We start from the raw sequence: 21527 nt of genomic DNA, 5'->3' as shown, positions 1-21527 counted from the left end.
GGATAGTAAAGGCAGAAACTGTACAGTCTAACAGTATCTGCATTGGCCAAATGTGTTTGCAGGGAGCAAAAGCTCTGGAAATCGTGTGACGAGGGTCACAACAATTTCTGTTTCCTTGCGATGGTAACACAAACCAGCTCCAAGTGCGGCTGGGTCAGTGGATGCTCTCACAGGGCAGGATGCAGATTTCAGTCTATCAGGAAGCTTTGATGTTCAGAAAACCATTTTTATAGAGAGAAATCAAAAAAGAGTTTGCCTGTACATTCTCTCTCTAACACTGTGAAGGATTTTATTGGTCTGACAGGTTTTTCTGACACCATTTGGCTTTTGTCAGCCTGAAACTATTTAGGAGTTTTGGCTCTTGCGAGTTAGAAATGAAACCAGCCCAGGTACAAAGGGTTCCCATGCTTACTAGGCTGCCTGTTCACCTTGGTTATATCCTTTAATTTGTCCCTCGTGCTTTCAAGGCACAGATCAAAGCTGAAGGGTTTGAATTACAAAGGGCCAATTCTTGAATGTCATCTTATGTTCCATATTACAGCGTATTTCAGGCCTGAGTGTAGCCTCCAAGCTGTGGCAGACACAAACATTTTCTTTCTCAGCTAAATTGCTTTTAAGTGCCAATTTTTTTTCTTCCTAAGTTCATCTCTGAAAAGCCCCTGGCACGGCTTTGCTGTTTGAAGGGTCAGCACCAGTGGGAAGGCAGAGATGTCCTGTGTGGTGGGTGATGGGCAAGGACCGGGATGCTGAGAAAAGTCCCGATGCAGGTGTCGGGGGTCAGGGCTCATTACAGAGGCTCATCCGGCCCACGGGGTGACAAATCCCTCAGCAGCTTCTGTGAGAAGGTGAGTGGGTCTGAGCTGTACAGATCTGGGGGTCTTCATTGGCCTAATACATCTCCACTGAAACATACAGACTGATGGGAGGATCTAAAAAGAAGGCTGCGACCGATCTCATGGGATGATCTATCACAGCAGAAGAGTTTTTATGAAGCAAACTCGACTGAAAATAAACTGCACCTGCAGGGTGATTGCTGCACAAGAGGACTACAGCTGCTCAGGTGGTTTACCCATACGTTGTCCCATTCTTCAAATGCCTGCCTGACTTGCCTTTAAAATCCCAGGTGTCCCGTCTGGCCTCTGCTTTCCACTTAATACAGAAGCTGTCTTTAATCGCATTGCTTTTTTACATACTGTGCTCAGGGTGCTGTGCTGTGAGAAGTGCATCCGTACAAGCGTGCCCCGAGCAGTTGCAGCAGATATTAACCAGGAGTCACAGAAAACATAAAGCCAAATCCCTCCCACCTTCTGCCGCTTAGCAGGGTTTGGCAAATCTAGAAGCCCACATCTGCCCCATACAGCCAAAATCGCATGATGTGCAGGTGTAAGTCAACACCACGAACGGTGCTCCTGCCCATGGCACTCAGCCCTGGCTGCCAGAAAAGCCGTCACAAAGATTATGCCTTGTTTCAGTAACATAAAACATTGAGAGACCAGATACACCATTTGGGGATTAAACAGAATTAAGCTCTTTGTTTTTCTTGAAAGCAGAAGGAGTAAAAGCACATGCATATGTGCAAGTATGCACAATTCCTGCATTTTTCAGCAGCTCCTGAGAAAAGATCTTGTCCATTAAAAAACACTAAACCAGTGAAATGCAAAGGCAGAGGACTGCGCGGGTAAGACATCAAAGCCCAGTGCAGGAGCTGCTCACGCAGTATTAAAGTCTGCCAGTCATATTTCAGACATCAACCTTGCTGAGCTGCTCTGTGCACATACTTTTACAGAGAGATTGTCTCCAAACAGTTGAGATATGCTGTATTGTAAGATAAAACTGATACCGTGAGGCATCCAAGCATGCAGGAGAACCAGACTTGCATCTTAAGCCCACACCTTTGTACATCATATACATGGCCATATGGAGTATAATGGTTCACAGGACTGTGAAGTCAAGCGCTATTGTCTGTTACACGTAAGCATGGGAAGTTGTCTAAAGTACCTCTGATACAAAGCTAGGTGAACATTATAGCAAAAAATAATTACAGAAAATAAATAGTGGAAGTTGGAACAATATAAAAGAAGTAATACACATAAAATAATATCAAAGATGAGGTAAGGACAGACCACAAACTGACGACGTTTGTACAAACGTATACGTATATACTGCACATATGCATGCATGCAGAAACACTATGCCCAGGCAGTGTGCCCTTTTACTCCAAATCCTGGACTTTGGCCATCCTGTCTCACATCTTCCCTTTCTTTGCTAGTCCCTTTCAGTTGTCAGTTTAGAGCCACATTTACCAAAAAATGCTCGGAGATCCCACAAAGCCACCCCAAAGCTCTCTTGCCTGTAATGATGGACACGGCACTAACCTGTGATCTGGCGACCCAGCAGCACAGGATCCAAACCCCAACTCAGCCCACACTGTTGGCTGCTACCACCATTTCCTAGACTATTCCATTAACCGTTGAATCAGTGAATTGAAGACAAGCCTCCCTTGCTTTGTTTCACTTTCCTCTAAGCTGCTCTGAAGGTATTATAAATACCAAAAGGAAGATAATCCAGGTTCATTACAAGATTTTGGTAGGAGCCTACACTCCTGTATTATGAAGAACTTTCTATCAGAATATACACTATTTTTTCCCCTCTGTGGCTTACATTCATTTGGCTGTTTAATTTCTGGAAAAAGAAATATTTTGAGTGCCGTTTTCCTATTAGTGCGATTCATTTTCATTTTAAATCACACCAATTACAATGAATCAGCTTGGTATAAATTCAAGCACCGTGGAGATTTCCGCTGGAATTGCAGTGCTCCTCAGTCACAATTAACACATAATTCAATACGCTATTGAGTCCCTCCCACATCAGCTGCTAAAATATGAATTTCCTAATGCCTGTGGAGGAACCATTCAGGCATAATAAATGCAATAAAAAACAAAGAAGAAAAGAATCCCACCAGGAGCTGGTCCCCCACCTGCTGAGAAACGCCATGGCGAGAAATCTCCAGTGCTGAGAATCAGCCACGTTACACCAGAACCAAAAGCTCCTCCCGCAAGGGTCTCACCTTGTTCTTGGCAAGAACGTTGGCTCCAGCTTTAACGAGCGCTTTGGCAGACTGACTGAATCCATGCCAAGAAGCTTCATGGAGAGCGGTGTTCCCATCCTGAAGAGCACGCACAAGAGGAGAAGGTGAGTTTGCTGCGTCCACACGCAGAGCGACGCTACATGCAGGACGCAACAGCTGCACGCCCCGCATGGTCACTTAAAAAATAAAACATTTTCCTCTCCTTCTAGCTTATTTTCTATATTTTTTTTTTTAGAAGAGGTTAAAAATATTGTTATTTCTTTTGTTTGGAACTTGGTGTTAGTTATATTTACTTCCAAACTAAATTTACAGCCTGGGATTCTCAGTTTCTGGGATAATCAAGGGAAACTGTGCCGTGTTTTGCATAAGGCATAGTATGGTTGTACATTTCTTTAATTCCTCCCTTAACGAGCTGAGACCAGACTCTTAAATCAAAAACTATCAGCTTGATATTAAAAAATAAATCAGTAATTTACATGAAAGTGATGGTACAGCTTTTTTTCCAGTGTAACTGCTCTGATTACTTTCAAAGCATCAGATACTTACTCAAGAGTATAAACCATAACTTTCTCTCAGAGACCTTTAATATTACTGTCTGGCTGTTCTGCCATCCCGCAGGGCTTCACTTTTGCCTGTTACCTTGTCTTGTCTGTCCAAAGCACACCCCTCTTGAATCAGGGTTGCTATAACATCGGTGTTCCCTACAACAGCAGCCCGGTGCAATGCTGTCTGATCACCCTGCAAAAAGAAGATTTGTCATCAGTACCATTCCCACCTCATTTTGACTCAGTGCAAATATGCACCATACACAAGGGCTGCATCTTCAACACTTGTTTAAATCCAAGCTGCCTCGAAAACAGTCCTCGTAAACAACTATCATTAAAGTTTCCAAGATTAATTAAGTTATTGAAAGTATCAAAGAGCTATGAAGCAACTGCTTAGAGAAGTTTGCAAGTCATCACAATCCCCCATACAGTGCTGAAGCCTTCTGAAAATATCATAGTATTAAAAGGCTGTGAATCTAACACAGCCGGCTCTACGTATCTAATAATCAACAGTATTTGTAGGGAACTAAAGGGAATTACAGGCTACGGTAATTCATCACAATGATCCTCCAGTACTTGCAGTAACTGGATGAGGCTCTCCTGCTTTGGCTCCGATTGCTCCATCAGCCCTGCTTAGGACAAGGGGCATGAGATGAGATGGGTCTCTTCAGCACCTCTGATGAATTTCATAATTAGTGCTAAAAGTGGAGGCAATTTAATGAGGAGCACAACTGCAAGTCCATCAACTTATTTCACTCAAGCAACTGAGTGATCTTGAGGTCCAAAAAATTTCCATTTCTCACTGACCTGCCACAGAGCAGCAACAAGCAAGTTTCTTACATCTGTTTATCTCCTTTTGTCCAAGTTTCCAAAAGAAATGATGCTGATGCGGTCATCTTGCCTGACTGCCCATCTGTTTCGCCTCTAACAACTGCTGAACATGTTTTCTGAGCTAGGGAGCCCAAGATTAATTTTCTACAAGCCTTCCACAAACTGAAGACTAGGGAGACACAAACTACTGGTGCTGCCCATGAGGGGTCATCTTTATATTTTTACGTGCATGTTGGTGAGACTATGATAAAGAGAAGGAAAAGCAGGATTTATGCAGCAGCGTGTAGGGATGTAAGACACCAGACGACGGGAAAATGAGCTGCAATAGCTCCGCTGCTGCCACAACAACCAGTCTTGGCTTTCCTTTGAAGTTGCTTTGAACCTGCAATGCTGAAGCACAGCCGGAGTCCAGGCACAAAGATGGGCTTCAGGGCGCCACACAGCCTTTTTGGGGATGAATAAACAGAGCGGGAATCCAATCTACTTCTGCTTATCTAGACAACGGTCACCAAAACCACACGCAGGGCAGAGATACACAGTGTATCCCAAGGAAAAAAGGCTTGCTCTAAATAGATACAAAATTTCTCTGCTACAAATCTTTATCAGATAATACCATATCATATTAAACAGTAAAACTAGAGGAATTTCTGGTTTTTCTGTCCTACAGTCTACAAGTCTTTAGATAACTGTATAATTTGAATAATTTGTTTTCAAAGGCAATTAGAAGCTGATTTAAAAATTGCTCTTGGTGGGGTTCTTTTGTGTTAATGACACCAAAATAGTTATTAATCCACAGGTGAAAGAGCAGTGCCAAACACAACCTGTCAGTAACCTTTATCATGCCAACTGCCGCCACCAGTAAATCATTCCATCGGCTTAAAATCATTAAGTTGATTTTAAAAAATTGCATTGAGGGCTCTTTAAATTTTTTTTAATTTGCCATCTATGTTTTGTCTCTAGAGGTCACATATTTTTACTTTTGTTCTGGTCCCTTATTGAGACTGGAAATGTATTTTAAGAGATTTTGAACAAAGACAATAATGGCTCCAGGAGCTGGGACTTTCAGAAAAACATGAAGTACTGGAAAACTGACAGCACTGCAAGTTCTCTGAACTTGTGTATTTATTCCAAATTTAAATATAACAAAAATGTTTTCAAAAATGTCCAAAATATACCATCTCACAAGTGCAAGTGTTGGATAGTTGCCCGTGACTATTACCGCTCAGAAACCTGCTTGCTAACAAGCTGGGGAAGAACCAAACATCCTTTTTTGATAACATTTGGTACTGATGACTGGCAAAGCTACTGCAGCCATGGGTAATGTGGACAGTGCAAAGGTCATTTTATCTGATGAACACAAAGTGGAAAGCAATCCGTCAACCTGTCCCTGCCAACTGGTATTGCTGCACCCGCAAAACTACAGAAGATATCATAACAAAGACTAAAACAAGATAACATCTGCCACTGCGATGGATCGAGCTTGAACAATGAATGGTTGGTTCCTATTTCCTTACTGTCAGGAAAATTGATCGTGGAGAAGACCAAACTAGGGGCAGGGATGGACTGAATTTGATTTAGTTTGTAATTAAGGACATTCTTGCTAGGACAGTTTAAATCAAGGCTGTTGTTTTCATCAGCACAACCCCACCACAGTAACTGCAGTGAGGTCAAAGGCCATCCAGCTTCTTGGCATTTGTAAATATGACAGCTATTTCTCATGGCACCTCAGTTAAACTAAAAACAAACACGTATTTGGAAAGTGGGAAGCACGCCTCGCTGCGGCAGGAGCAGGTCTCTCCTGGGGAGCCCAGCCCATGTGCTGGGGGTGAAATGGAAGCCTGGGTAGGTGATGGGATGCAAGTCCCACAGATGGCAGGCTCAGGTGCCTCCTGCCCAAGGTGTGGGCTTTGGTGATGACATCTTTCCTATACAAGCATGGGGAGAGCCAAGCATCTAAGCTCCCTGACTAGGTAAATAAACATCTCATCCACGTAAGAGAGAGTGTCAAAGGTATCTCAAACCCTGCCCTACCTGAACTGAGGCACCTCCCAGTGAAAAGATGGCAGGCAGGAATGTCCTGGTGAAGGTCCCTACCAGCTCCAGGCCCCTCAGCCAGCAAGGCAGGACCTAGCTGAACATTCCCTCAGACCTCAGCACACACGTTAATCTTAAACCACTTAAGGTGTTGTGGAAGCCGAACCACCAGACTGCGGTGGCCCCTGTGTGTGAGTCACTGAGTGACCCAGCCACCGATGGCAGAGCCCACCTGTAAATACCTGGTCTGCACCGCCGCGTTTCTAACCTGGCTTGCCTCCCCATCAGCAGGGGTGCAAACCCCTGTCTTGCCTCCTACACAGTCAGAGAAAACAGATGAGTTATGGTATTTTTCACAGCACAAATTTTCAGACAGCGTAATCACCAACTCATGTATCTTTTTATTAATTGCTAAAATAACCGTCTCTGAAAGCACTCATCAGAACTCTGCCTTTAGAGGGCTGTTCCAGAGGCTCAGAGAGCAGTTACACCAGTAAACGTGTGTTAACTGCCCAGACTATTATGTTGGGCACAATTTATGATCCTATTTGTAAGTGATTTATGCCTTAGGAACAGATCACAGATCAGTAGCAATGAAGAGAGATAACTCCAGTGATGTGTCACGCAACTGTGACCTTGACAGAAACAACAGTCTGCATAAATGCAGACATGGGCCCACAGCCAAAAAGGCACTTAGGTGCTTAAGGGAAGCTTGGTAGAAGTAAGGCTCTTAAGTCTACAACAGTGTGTCTTAAATTCCCCTTCTCAGCTGCTGCCTAGCCCTGAAAGCAACTCGAACTCAGTCGTTTCCACCTCAACAGCCTGGACATCTTGGCTTGCACGCTGCCATGTGGCACTGCAGTCATGGCGGCAACAGAGGAGGTCCTTGTGTAGAATCATAGAATCATAGCACCCACCCAGCCCTGTCATGGCCCCTAACACCCATTATCTCCCCTTATCTCTCATACACTTGCTGGAAGAAGCTCCACGCAAGTTGCAGGTGCACCCATCACTCTTGGGAAAGAGCCCAGCGGAGGAGGTGGCCACTGGCTCTTCTGTAGAACCCCAGAGGTTACGGTACTCACCCAGCTTGTCTTGCCATGAGACCATTGCTGTGTTGAAAGTGCTCCTGTTTTAAGAAAAATCTCAGTATTCACTGGGCTAGAGAGAAGGAGATGTTGGTGGGAGACTGAGATCTGGGCCTGCACACCCTGCACGCTCTACTTGCAACAGGGCTATTGCACAGCAGTTATGTTTCCAATGGGTGAAACCATGCTCTTTACTGAGAGCTTAAACACCTGTTTTCAGGAGAGGGCTATAGGCTGGGAGTCCTGAAGAAAGGCGGACACTTAAATCTTGACCTTCTCATAGATTTTGGCATTACCCCTTTCCTTTAGCACTTCTGTGTCGGCTGGGCTGGTGGCGCTTGCTCAGTGTCCTGGTGTTTGCAACTAACTCCTGGAGTTTCTTCATTTGCTGACTAACTTAAACTAGTGGATGCAACCACTGGGACTAAGCACCTAGGAACCGGATAGGCATCTAGTTTACACCTGAAGTTCACCCCAAGGTAAAGGAAACAACACAAGCAACTTACAAAAGGGGTTCAGGTAGATATTAATTCTTCTGCCAGCTTTCCCGGGATACTGGACTCTCCATCATAGACTCTACTGCTCAAATTTAACGATATTTGGTTTACCCTGGTTTGTTATACATGTTTTTCCTTTTTCTGATTTACAAATATCTATAATCACCATATTTTGTTTTCCTGCACAATCCTATTCTCCAAAGCATCCATCAGTTGTAAGATATCCTTTAAAGCCCCTCTCCAGCGTCATGTTTTCCTCCTCACTGTCTTTATATGTTTGCAGCAATCACCCAACTGTCATGCTACAAGAGAATTGCACCAAAATAGCCAGCAAAAACTCATGCCTTCCATCCCTGATACAAAGTGCTGGACAGCACTTGCAAAGTCTTATACTATGAAATCAAACCACTAAATTCACGGTAGAAAATGTAAAATATGCAGGAGCATACAAGCATATGTGGACATTCTGAAGCAGCTCTACCAAAGGCAATTGAATGTGCCTTCACATTTCTCAATGTCACTGTGCTGCTTCCCTCCTCCTTTGCTAAAGAAAGGCAGTCACCATAATATACAGTAAGAATAATTCCATAAATGATGATGCATGACCAGCAGAAGTGAGAAAGGCATGAAAAAATAAACACGAAGGAAACAAATTACAGCTTAAATGAGACTGAAATGGGAGTGTAAGAATAAGCCACTTTGCATATTTATTATACATTCAGCTAGAAATGATTAGGAACCCCAGGTAATTGTACCATTTGAAATTAATTTTTCTGCTTCTTAAACCGGAGCTTCCAGAAGAGAAGTTTCGGGGCCTCGGGCCTTCGTTTGAAATTAACTTGTTTTCTCCATCAGACTGTGAGAGAGCACACACAGGGCAGGAAACTCGACGCAGAGCAGCCAGCGCAGAGCCCGCCATGCCCACCATGCAGCCATGCACCGCAGCAGAGCTCGGTCATGCCCCAACGCTTCGCAGCATGCAGCCATGGGAGACGTCAAGCTCAAGGCAGGGTTGATGCACGAGATTTCTAACCTCCTTCTCTCTTTCTGATCTTCTAGGTTCCTTCCTAGCCTTTCTCTTCTGGTTTCTCTTATCTTTTTCGTCCTTGAGTTCCTTCACCGGGACAACTTTCTCCTTGACTATTTCTGAGGTGTGGGCTGTATGGATACTCATTGACCACTCAGAGATGGCACTGGGATCCCAGTAAGACTTGTCAGTATTGGCGGGGAGAAGGAAGGAGTTAGCTCCCGGGGTGGCGTACTCTACAGAGCTGGACTCCACCGGCTGGAATTCATAATAATCCCACTCCAGGCCACTGGAGGTCATTCTTCAACTAATTCTTACGGCTCTTAGCGTGTTTTAAAGAATGTATCTGCAGAACATGAAGTGAGTGTTTTAATCTCTCCACAACATTTAGCAACTTTTAAGTTTCTGCTTACCATGTGGCAGATGAAAAGTTAGTTTTGCATTCATTCATTGGCTAAAGAGAATCAACTCCAAAATGAAATGTTTAGGATTCTCTTGTTATTTAGGAAAACGAAATAGAGGCCATCTTATTAGAACCTGGAGACTTTTTTATGCTATCACGGCAATGCCACAGACACAAATCAACTAAGTAATTTACTTCGCAATTAAATATGATACCCCCCACTCTCATGAGTGATTTCATCTCTCAACCTAAATCTGTGTTCCTGAAAAACAGCAACAAAATGTACAGATGTTAATCAACACTTGAAACTAAGATGCCTTCGCTGCCAAATAAGCGCACAGTAAAAGTGACCAAAGGCATAATCAATAGATTGCAACTAAAAGAATATGAATGTATTCTGTGGAGTGTAAATAAAGTACACAAATGAGTTATACAAGGAGAAATCATAAATAGAAAACCTTCTCTGAAGACCTATGTAAAAGGAAAGCAGAAATATTTTAGTTAATACCTTCCACAAGCAAAAAATCTTCATTTGGAGTTTTAGCCTTCCTTCTCCTCTGAGACAAATCCAAACACACACACTGAGACTCAGCAGCTCCCGAGGCTCTCCTCAAGCCCAACCAAATTACTAGTACTAAATACAGAACTAAAATCAAAACACATTTTAAAGAAACAGTATCTGTGAATCAAGCATGAATCTATTCTGTTCAGATTCATCACCACATTTAGAGGTGGTATCCAGGTGTTGTGAACAAAGCCCCTGAGAAGCTTGCAAAGCAAGTGATAAAGGTCTTCTACGAGCTGTGTATTTCTGCAGTGCAAGACTCTTTGCTAAACTGAAATGCTGCTAAACACTGATTTACTGGACTTATTTTTCCATTATGGCTATCATACTTACATATAAACAGCCTAGGTTTTATTCCTAGAGGATTAAAAAACACCCCAGACTTACTCAAAAAACAGTTTCCACAGAAAACACATTTGTCCAAATCAGTGGAAGCTCTTGCATTCTTAGAGCAGCAACCTGCTTTTCTCAGGAAAACAGACTGTACTTGTAAAGTACCTGCAACTTCGTCTTAAATATCTGATGAACCATTTTTGCTGGGAGAAGTCAAAAAAACATGCTCAGGATATGTCTGAATAAACTGATACTCCTATTACCTTTGCAAATCTGCTGCATTTCACAGGCAAGCGTAGGGAAATACTAAATAGTGCAGGAAGCAAAGTTCCTCCCTAGAAAAACAAGTTTCCCAGCAGAAAGCTGGCTGCACCAGTACCCCACAGTCCGAAGCCGGTCAGACAGACTGCTCAGGTCTCACAGTGAAGCTGCTACTCATGGAGACAAGGAAAGCAGTTTTCTAATTTCTATAGGTATTTAAGACCCCCTAGATTGAAACAAATGCCTGAGGGGATTTTCAAAAGGCACCTGGAGATTTCAAGTGTCCTTTAAACAGCCATACAGGTGCCTCTACTAACCACCTTTCGACCTTTAGGTCCTTTGAAGAATCTTCACCTTATTTATTGCAGGGGGAACAAAAGTGACCCTTCCTCAAACTTGCCCCAGCATGCTATCAGAAGTTAGCAACGAATCTGAAGGAGTCATGGTTATTCAACTGCTGTTGCACATTTCAGCCTACCCCTTTGTTCATCAGAGTGAGGTAACTAAAACCACGTCACTGGTCGCTTCAATGCACCTTAAAGCCTGGTCCGAGATAAGAATTATTCTCCTGGAAAACCAAGAAATTCCAATAACTTAGATACCTTACCGAATTAATACAAACTACCATTTGCTAAATTCAAAGCAGGTTTCATTGCGCTGATGCTTTGCTACACGACAGCCTCACAGATGCGACCACCCCCACAACAAATACAAGTGCCAACGAGATGATTTCCCTGCGATGCCGCGCGGTGCTCCAGGCAGCTGCTCCATGTGGCATGTGCTACACAAAAAGCATCTCCCACTTCAGGCAAACATCACAACGGATTGTGTCCCCTACCTGATATCCTCCAGTGGGTTCCCATCTGCTACAACAAGCTCTTATTTCATTTCTGCACCAAAAGGCAGATGATGACTCTCAGTGCTACTCACACCAGCCTGGTGCAACCAGAGCTCTTATAAAGAGTTCTTGAGCATAAAGACCAAGATGTTGATTGAAAAACACCACATTTGACTTTGTCTCCCATGCAGTTTTTCATCTTTGAATTAGAGCTTACATCTCCAAATCAGAAAATAGAGAGACGGATTTCGTTTTCATTTAATCCTACTTCAAAGAAGTGAAGGTCTCCTCTTACTTGCAAATTACCTTCTACCCTCCACCCCAAGCAAGAAGGTTGTATCTACTTACATCATCCTGAATATCCAGGTCGCAGCCTGCCTTCAACAAAACCTGGACAACACGGAGATGACCCTTGTGGGCAGCAAGATGCAAGGGGGTCCGGCCATGCTATGAAAAAGAAGAAAATAATAATACTTTAAAGTGAATTTTTAGGCGTGGTTGTTGACCAGAATTTTATCCTCTTTTCCTTGTTCTTCTGTCCATATTTCTCCCTCTGAAGCCTGTGCTAGCAGCAATTGGCATATATTTGTGTATGCTGAAACTCCTCCTCCCCTTCTACAATATTGCAGTTTATCCCAAGGGTGAGTGTCACGAGGATGGAGTCAGGCTCTTCTTGGTGACAACCAATGATAGGACAAGGGGCAATGGGTGCAAACTGGAACACAAAAGGTTCCACTTAAATTTGAGGAGAAACTTCATCTCAGTGAGGGTGCCAGAGCACTGAACAGGCTGCCCAGGGGGGTTGTGGAGTCTCCTTCTCTGGAGACATTCAAAACCCACCTGGACACCTTCCTGTGTAACCTCATCTGGGTGTTCCTGCTCTGGCAGGGGGATTAGACTAGGTGATCTTTCGAGGTCCCTTCCAACCCTGGACATTCTGTGATTCTGTGACACTCTGCAAAAGGGATATTATGTTCACATAAGGATACTTCCTTACAAATTCACATGCGGCTTTCTGTCCATGCCCAAAGAGAATTATTTTGTTTCTGTCCCTCTGGAGACCACAATTGTCCACCTCTTTCAACTTCTTTCTGTACGACAAAGTTGCACTAGCAGGCCAATTTCTACCTTGTAATGGGTACCATCTTTGTGACAGAAATAAGAATGACTGGACTGTTAGGTATGACGGACGCTTCCCCTAAAAGGAATGGAAGGCTTGTAGTCGCTCTAAGCGACAACCATCCTCATTTTGCCAAAGATCTGTCAGGGTTTTTTTTAGACAACACTTATTTTTAAACATTACCAAGCTCCAATCCACATGAAAGTAAGAGTAGAAAATAGTAATGAGTAATTCAATCTATAGTGTAATCAAGGGCAGTATCCTAATAAACAGACAGACTGAAAAGCTTTAATTAGTGAGATGGATACACCTATGCTTTTAGGAGGAAAAAAAAAATCTCGAAATTTTACAGTAACACAATTTTTTTGTTAAAAATAACAACTCCCCAACAAACAGGTTCCAACAATCTAAGTAAAATTACAAGAGGAAAACAACAGTTACTTGCAACTGAGCTCCACTTGATCACCCTTTGGCAGAATTTAAAATGAAACATTTCAGGAAAGGGGGAAGAGGCTGCTTTTCCTACAAGAGGCATAAGAATTGATGTGAAAAGAGGGTCGATGAGGGAAGAGATTTTAAGAGGCAGTCTGGACAAGAGCAGAGAACTACAACAAGTGATTCCCTAGAAATTTAACCTATATAACCTGAGAAAGAAAATTTGTAAGCGAGAGCCAAGAATTAACTCCTGTTCTGGGAAGGATATATGTGTGTGTGTGTGTGTGTGTGTGTGTGTGTGTGTGTATAAAATCTCAAAACATCAACATGAAAGGCAAGTGGGACACCTTAAGAACTGTCAAAAAGCAACCATCTGTAACTGTTCATTGGAAATTTTATTTCATCTCGATTAAGAAAACAGGATTCCAGCCATTGGTAAAATCATGGAGTTATCTTCACAAAGAATCCTGTTTTCTCCACCAGGTATTTTATGAGATAAAGAAGAATTACATTCCTCTTCACCTGTATCATTAAATATCTATTTCTTCATGACTGCTGCTGTGTCTGTCTGTTTTTCCACCCAAAGATTTACCCTGAAAAGGAAGATAAGCAGCCCTAACACCTAACACCTAACACCTCAAAAGCTGGCTGGCTACTAGTGGCCTAAAGTAAGCAGAAGGTAACCAGCACCCTTCTGAGATTTTAAGAAACTTTCCCAGGGGGAAAGCTACTTCAGGTAAATAAAAAACCAAGCTCAGGACAGGACTGTCTTCACTGAGCAAACCTCATACCTGTGTAGCTGGCAAAGCCTCAGGAATTCAGTGTCTTCAGAGCAAAAAGGAAAACCAGTGTCGAAACCACAGACTAGCTGTGGACAAGAGGTCTGTGTCATTACTGACTAGTTGTGCTATGCTTTGAAAATGTTAAAACACTGATTAATTTGTTCAGCCTGGAGAAGAGAAGGCCCCAGGGAGACCTTATTGAAGCCTTTCAGTACTTAAAAGGAGCCTACAAGAAAGATGGGGATGGAGTTTTTAGCAGGGCCTGTTGCAACAGTTTTAAACTAAAGGAGGAGAGATTCAGGTTAGACATGAGGAAAATAATTTTACCATGAGGCTGATGAAACACTGGCCCAAGTTGCCCAGAGAGGTGGTAGATGCCCCATCCCTGGAAACATTCCAGGCCAGGCTGGATGGGGCTCTGAGCAACCTGATCTAGTTATAGATGTCCCTGCTCATTGCAGGGGGGTTGGACTAGGTGATGTTTGAAGGCCCCTTCCAACCCAAACTATTCCATGGTTCTATGAACTGTCCTACGTTATTGATCTGAAGGGTCAGATCTAAAGGAAAAGTCCTCACCGATTCTGACAGACACAGTTTCCCATTAGCAGCAGCAGCAACTCGTTCCCACGTGGGAAACTTCTACTCCAGCCCCACTGAAGGCGTGGGAAGGGCTCGCATTAAGCTGTCACCATTGTCCCTGGGTGCCACCCAGCCTCCTGCTTGGGTGCTTCTTGCTCAACCTGTCCCTATGGCAAAGGGCACTGAGCTGTACTGAGCTTGCTTCCTTCTCCATCAGCCTGGAGGAGAGCCAGGGCAATGTTGCTGTTCCAGGTAACTCAATAGCAGGAGGCATAAAAGTCTCCGGGCAACATGGAGGGGAGGGAAGAAAAAAAAAAAAAAAAGGAAAAAAAGAAAAGCCAGATTGACAAATCATTCCTGGCTATGAACAATATGTCTGAATTATGAATATGTGCTCCAGCACATTCAGGTTTATGGGTTCTGACTTTCTACATTACTTAATGGCAGTAAGTAAATCACCTGATCCGGGTGTCTCACTTCCCAGCAGGTTACTAATATAACACAAAAACAATTTATTGCAATCTGTGCACGGACCAGAAAAAATCCCAAACAAACCCAACTTGAAGGCAGGTCATGTACTTTAAAAGGAAAACAGTGTCAACTACATTAATATATCTCAGCAGGGAAACTTTCTGATAACCATCTCTAACCACTGAAAAAAATGCTCAGGTGCAGCCAAAGGTACTGTGTTAAAAATAAATTGTGAAAGCAGAATATGAGTTTATTTCAATCGAGGGATATGTTTTCCTCACCCAACACCCTCTCCTAGGCAATCACCACGCCGAGCGTGCCCGGTGGCAGGGTGCAAGCACAAGACGTGGTTGCAAAACCACAGAAGATCCAGATCACACAACCTTCATCTGCCAGTTCAGTGCCTTAAGGCACATTAAAATGCACATTAAAATGAAGCTGCCCCAGGGAACGGGCTTACCCAGAGGAGGCTGCCCTCACCCTGGGGACCACCAAGTTCTCCTGTCACCAACCCCGCTCCTGTTCTCAATAGCTGGGCAGCCTCATGGCCAGGCAGAGGAGATGGGTGCTGGAGGAGGAGAGGGCACTCACTCAAGGAGGCCACCACAGGTCTGTGTTTTCCCCGGCATCAGGAGAGAGGGTGAGGTGTCAGATCAGCAGGCAGAGAGGAAAGCCACCAGGCTCGGCAAGGGCAGAAAGAGCGGAAGCTGGCCGAGAAGGCCACCCAGTTCCAGCCCCCCCAGTAAGTGACAGCAAGCACCATCATGTCCTCAGTGCCACCAAGAACAGAAGCCAACACAAAGCAACATCGCCTGTCTGCTCCTGTCACTTAGTGAACAGAGATTCACAAAACTGTGCATTTCCCCTGTCATCACCCCCGAGCATTCAGAAAATTCAGCCAGGTCCCCTAAACTCAAGCTCTTGTTTAAAAAAAAAAAAAAAAAAAAGTTGTTGAAACAGAAGGCTAAAGGATTATAGTTCGGCTTTTTATTTCAGAGGATTTGTGTGTTTCAAGATTCTCTATCCAAAAAAACAGAGTTCACAGGCATCCCACTTACTGGAGACTTCCAGAGAGAGACCTTCAGAGACCACAGCTACTGTATATATGCAGTTCTTGAGCTTTTTCACTATGAAGTGACACTATGAAGGAAAACTATGACCCTGCCTAGGATGGGAGAGTGGGAAGGAGGATCAAGTCCAGCACATTACACTGATTAGAGGCTCAGGCTTTTGGAAGAGCACTGATCCTCTCAAGATTAATCATAACCCTGCAAGAACTGGCAATGCCAGATTTTATTTTTCTTCCAAGTAACATCAAAATGAGAGCAGAGGTGGGTGGAGCAGCCGGACAGTGTTCCAGTACAGGCAATGCAAACACTGGAAAACTGGAAAACAATGGAAAAAAACATTCCCACCCACCTCTCCATGCAAACATATACATATGTATGCACACATCAATTCAGAACAAACTATACAAGGGGATCTGGGTGCCTCTCATGCTGTGATGACAAACTTAGAATGTGGCAATCTCTGGAGAGAAACTTCTTTAAATAAAATTTTTCTCTCACAACAATGCATCCTACCCAAAATACAATATCCAGGGGGAAGAGAGATGAAGGCAGATAGACAAATTTCCCTCTGCATGTCTCCTCCATAAAGACATTTTGCACTCACTACTGCAGCACCAAAGAGGCGGCTTATCTGAACACACACATGGGTCTCAGTGGGAAAGGAAACATATATGAACAAGAGTGTCTCTTAGATGCTCAGTCTAATGAGAGAACACTAAAACCAGGGACTGCTTAACATGCAGATGACTGACTTAAAAGCTTGCTAGCATTTCCAAAGATGAACTGTAATGGTTTGGGGGTTATTACAGAAATACAAATGAAAGATTGCTTCAACTTGAGATTAATGAACCAATAAAGCAGTCATTCATATAAAAAATATGCAATTTGGACTCTTATTCAAATGTAAATAATTGCTTCAGCAGGCAACAAATCATACAAATCCTCCCCTATCACTGGTTTATTGACAAAACAAATGGGACCTATTGCACTGAGGCTGCAGCTTCCATGGAGTGCAGCTACGCACAGTAAACAGCCACATGGATTTCAGCAGGGAAATGCAAGGGTAGGGTTTTTGTTTGTGTTTAATCTGTATTCTAACTTCCAGACGTCGACTGGCAGCTGTTGATACACACGGTTCAAAAGCAGAATTTTCTTAGAGCAGCTGCCAGTGTATGCACTCTGCAACCAAATCCATACTGGGGGGCTTAGCACCATCAGTTTTCCTTGTGTTTATATATTTGTAGGTACTTTTTTGCAAGTACATTCAGTTCTCCATCTCACCCAGCTCTTGTGCTGCAGAAGGACTGCTATTTATTCATCCACTCTGCACGAAAATATGCCTATCCAAGTTTTATTACAAAGCTTGAAAGTAAAAACCAAGTCTTGTCACATTGTTCACACTGATGATTTGTTAGACTGTTCTCCATGAATAACCTGCTTGCTCAACTCAGCAGAAAGTTTCTCACTGACCTCAATAGGCACTCACAAATGTTTGCTAGTCCCCCTTCAATTATTTTTATTTATTGCTTAAAACAGATACCAGTAGTTCTACAAACTGAAAGAGCACAAAAATGTGAAAGCAGTCAAACGTATCTCTTTTTTTGTTTCTGTCTGAACTTAAAAAGGAAGAAAAAAACATCATTTTAAACAATTCAGTATGCTCTGAAGTTGAAATCCTGATGACAAGATTACAAGTACGCCAGCATTATGGAAGTGTTGCCATATGGCAGAATCCTAACAGGACTAGTTAAAAAAATCAAATCAAACAAACAGAATTACTGAATCAAAACAGAAGCACTACCTTTTGCAGTTATATGGGTTTTTTTTCCGAATTATCATCTCTTCTATGAAGAATTCAATTTTATAGCTATGATCTTAATGCTTTATTCTGCTTCCCTTTGAAAAAATATTCACAAAACCCACAGCACTACACAAATTACATTAAAACTACATGTACTGCCTTTATTACTCCCTCTGGCAATCTTTTCCACGTCTAGCAGAGAAGTGGCGCACCCCTCTGTGCATGCTTGCTAATATAGAGCTTTTTCTGGACACTTTAATTCTTGCTATTGAATGCTGCACCCCTTGCTGCAACACCCCAGCAAAACCCAACACCCAGTAGCACATTGTTTTGGGGAACTGTAGTGCAGAGGTTCAGACCCGGAAATTTCACCTTGGGGGATGGAACAAGTCCATGTTAAGGACTGCTATGCCCCCAGAAGTGCCTTGTTTCCACCAGGCATCCTTGGGATAAACCAGAAGCTGATGCCTAGGAGGTGAAATCCTGCTTCTCTCCATCCTCCAGGCACCATTCTGAGGACAGGATCAAGAGAAGAGCCGACCTGATCTGAGATGTCACTACTGCCCTTTCTCCTGGGACTCTCCTAGTGGTTCTCAGCCCTTTCCCTAATCTAATTGAATTCAGCAAATCCAAATAGAAAGTACCCAGGAAAAGGAAAGCAACATCCTAGGAGGACAGCAAGGCAGAGCAGCTCAGCAGAAGTCCCAGGCCTTTAATACTGAAGATGCAATAACTTTACTGAAAGAAAGCTTTGCTACAAAAGGACTGAAAGATGGGACCAGCTTTCTCACACAGAAGAAAAGACTTAATTATACCAGACCTAGTTCTTAATTTTCCAGCTTTTGCAGCATATTCACCAAAATACTTTATAAAGGCACCTGCTTGTTGGATCAACCAATTTGCATGATCAGGTGTTTGGGGTACTTTTTGCCCTTTTCGTAAATAAAACAGCTACATATTTCACACCTGTCAAGAACATCAGACAAAAAGGCACAAAAATTGAAATTATCTCTTTGTCGTAAGAGGCAGAGAAGCAACAGAGCACCCTGGTCAAGAAGATGCCCTTTGAGAAGAGCAGAGCCATGAAGCCTCTGCTGAGCACCAGGCCATCTCTTGGCCACCACTCTGCGTGGCTGGTGGCCGCAATCCCAGCACCAGGACGGGCACTTGATGTATGTGCAACGTGGGGCCACCAGCCCTCTCCCACTCTGGGCTCCTTGGCATCAATGCGTCAACAGTGCTGTGGCCATCAGCTCTTCTTTATGTGTTTTAAAAAGCCTCCAAACCTGGGAATAGCCCCAGTTGGAGACAGGGAAGATGCTGGAGTGTGCACTTCCATATTGACTTCACCTGCACAGATGAATTCCTAGTAATGCTGTCAAAACAAAATAAGTGCACCCCGAGGATGCTGAAGTGAACACCTGGACACATGGATGCTCCACTGAATTTTGTTTCTTTCATATTCTTCTTCTGAAATCATCTACTTAGGGGTGACAAAAATGAAATACTATTTTGCAGCTGAATTGTTGTTTACTGAAGCAGCAATTAACCACATCATATGACTGTCCATATATATGATAAAAATAGAACTGGACAAACTCGCCATCTACGCAGCATTTAATAGTACTTGGTTTTTCACAGAAAATATGCTTAATTTTTCTTAAGCCATGCTCAATTAATTCCATTTGAATAAAGAACTCTCTGGCATTTAGCTCTAGCTCCTGGTCACTTCAAGCTGTGGCTCTGCACGGTGTTTTTCACAAGAATGAGTCTGTGCTTACAGATGCATATCAGAAATACATTTAACGCCTAAAGAGATGTGGGAACTTTTTCTCCCTCTCCAAAGATCTTTGTCTCTGCATGTCCTCTTCCCAGAAAACTCTGATAGAATTTGGCAGGAATTTTGGCTGAAAAGTACAACACCCCACCATTTTTTTTCCCCCTCTGGAGCAAATCCCTCCAAAGGGATTAATTTAAAATTAATTTAACAGAACAAATTTAAAACTATGAATAAAAGCAGAAGACACACAGGTACAAGAGAACTGAGGTATTCACGTGAATACATTTATTTTTACGTTTCATTTTGCAATGAGTTTTATCTTGGGGAGGGGAAAGAGCCCTGGGTTTCAGTTTATCTGAAAGCTTGATCAATAGTTCTCCACTACAACATGCATGCCATCTAATTTCCATCCTAAAATTAACAACCCCTACCCTAAAAGTAGTTCTAATTTTCTGTCTGTTCTGTTTATTGAAAGACTGCACAGGAACCCGGCTCTCTGATGGCTAACAAATCCCGTGAAATTTCCAGTTTAAATATACCTGAGTCTAATTTACACATGGTTGCTCCCATAACAACCTTGTCCTTGACTTTCAATGTTTCTTTCTCCTTCCAGCCTCTGTGTGTCACCAGATTAGCAACCTGAGCTCTTCCAGGGTATGTTTATACAGCCTTCCATAGGCAAATATGCAGATGCTCTCCCTGTGCAGCCAGCTGGCTGGGTGACAGCAGATGCAAACTGGATGCTGTGCAGACCTAGGGTAGGACATTACCGAGCCTGAACTGATGGGCTTTGATGAGGGCAGCAGCTTGGCCTCACGCCTCTTGTTTCATATTGAGCTCACCTCTATCTGGCTCACAGGACAGGAGGAATAAGTGCTTGTGCACCTCCAAAATACTCCAAGCACACAGCCTCAGCCACTCCCCTGAGAGCCTCTCCTGTGCACTCCCCAACACTCTTGAAGAAGAGTTGAAGTCAGACCGGCAAGATCAGCTCCATAGGGATGACCCCACAACCCCTAGGAAAGAATAGCTACGATCCCATGGCACCAGGTCAGCTACAGGGACGGCCTCACAGCTCAGCAGCGAGCTCGGCTTTCCTGCAGAAACACCAACACTCTGCACCTGGGCGCAGTTTTGCCGCCAAATGAGCTTTGCTTTGATTTTCCATGCAAGGGTGGAAACGATAAAGCAAGCGCAAGCAGCAGGAAGCCACCTATATCGTATAGGAAAGAAAAACTTGTCAACTCTGGCAAATCTGCATTTTATCAAATTGACTGGGCTTTGTGTTTGAAAGCCAGATTTACACAACTTGCTTCTAATTGTCATTAAGAGAATGGATTTATAATTGCATAATAAGCAACCTTAACAATAAGAAAGTGTCTCTTTCGCATTTGAATTGTGGATTATGGCAACAAATCCCATGAAACATTTAAATCGATTGTTCTGGCAACCACTACAAAGGACACAACATTTTATGTTTAAACAGTGCATTATGTTAATGCACAAATTTATACAAAGTATGGCATCCTTTGGTCGTTTGTGTATTTTCAGGTATGCCCCTCAGCAATCTCAAAGCTCATGATCTTAAAAGAAAACAAACAAACAAAACAAAACAAACAACAACCAAAAAACCTCCAAAATAACCCACAAAGCCCCGAGCTACCACTCAGACATCTGCAAGTCAGTATTTCCTGATCTATTACTGACTACCTTTAATAGCTGTTCATCAGCTACTGAGCTGCTTGGTCAACAGAGCCAAAGAGGCATTTTTATGGGGCCATCATGTTTATTACATCTGTGCTTTGCATCTACCAACAACAAGAGGGCACTTGGTTTTGGCAAACAAAACTTAGAAATACCAGCTGTCCTTGGATCACCCCAGCTTTCAAAATAAATACTATCTACAACTCAAACACTGCAAAGGATTGAAAACAACTGTCACTGACAGATAAAAAGAGGAAATGACAGATTACTTATCA

General features: G+C 43.1%; 1 protein-coding gene across 32 annotated transcripts in view; it reads right to left on the bottom strand.

Moving 5' to 3' along the window:
* The window catches only part of ANKRD6 (ankyrin repeat domain 6), a 108373-nt gene that overhangs the window by 13805 nt on the left and 73041 nt on the right, over positions 1-21527 (bottom strand). For 21 of the 32 annotated variants that reach the window (XM_065059589.1, XM_065059588.1, XM_065059587.1 and 18 more), the window contains 3 exons: positions 11859-11957; positions 3728-3826; positions 3068-3166 (listed from right to left, as the gene is read on the bottom strand). In XM_065059589.1, coding sequence (XP_064915661.1) covers positions 3068-3166; positions 3728-3826; positions 11859-11957 — 297 coding nt within the window. Of the gene's footprint in view, positions 1-3067; positions 3167-3727; positions 3827-9116; positions 9457-11510; positions 11733-11858; positions 11958-21527 lie in introns of those variants that run through there. The other 11 variants (XM_065059578.1, XM_065059576.1, XM_065059584.1 and 8 more) reach the window with 2 other exon arrangements.

This window comes from Columba livia, chromosome 3 (genome assembly GCF_036013475.1).
Source record: "Columba livia isolate bColLiv1 breed racing homer chromosome 3, bColLiv1.pat.W.v2, whole genome shotgun sequence".
Taxonomy (NCBI): Eukaryota; Metazoa; Chordata; class Aves; order Columbiformes; family Columbidae; genus Columba; species Columba livia.
The sequence above is the reverse complement of the archived record's forward strand: the minus strand, read 5'-3'. Positions and strand labels throughout refer to the sequence as shown.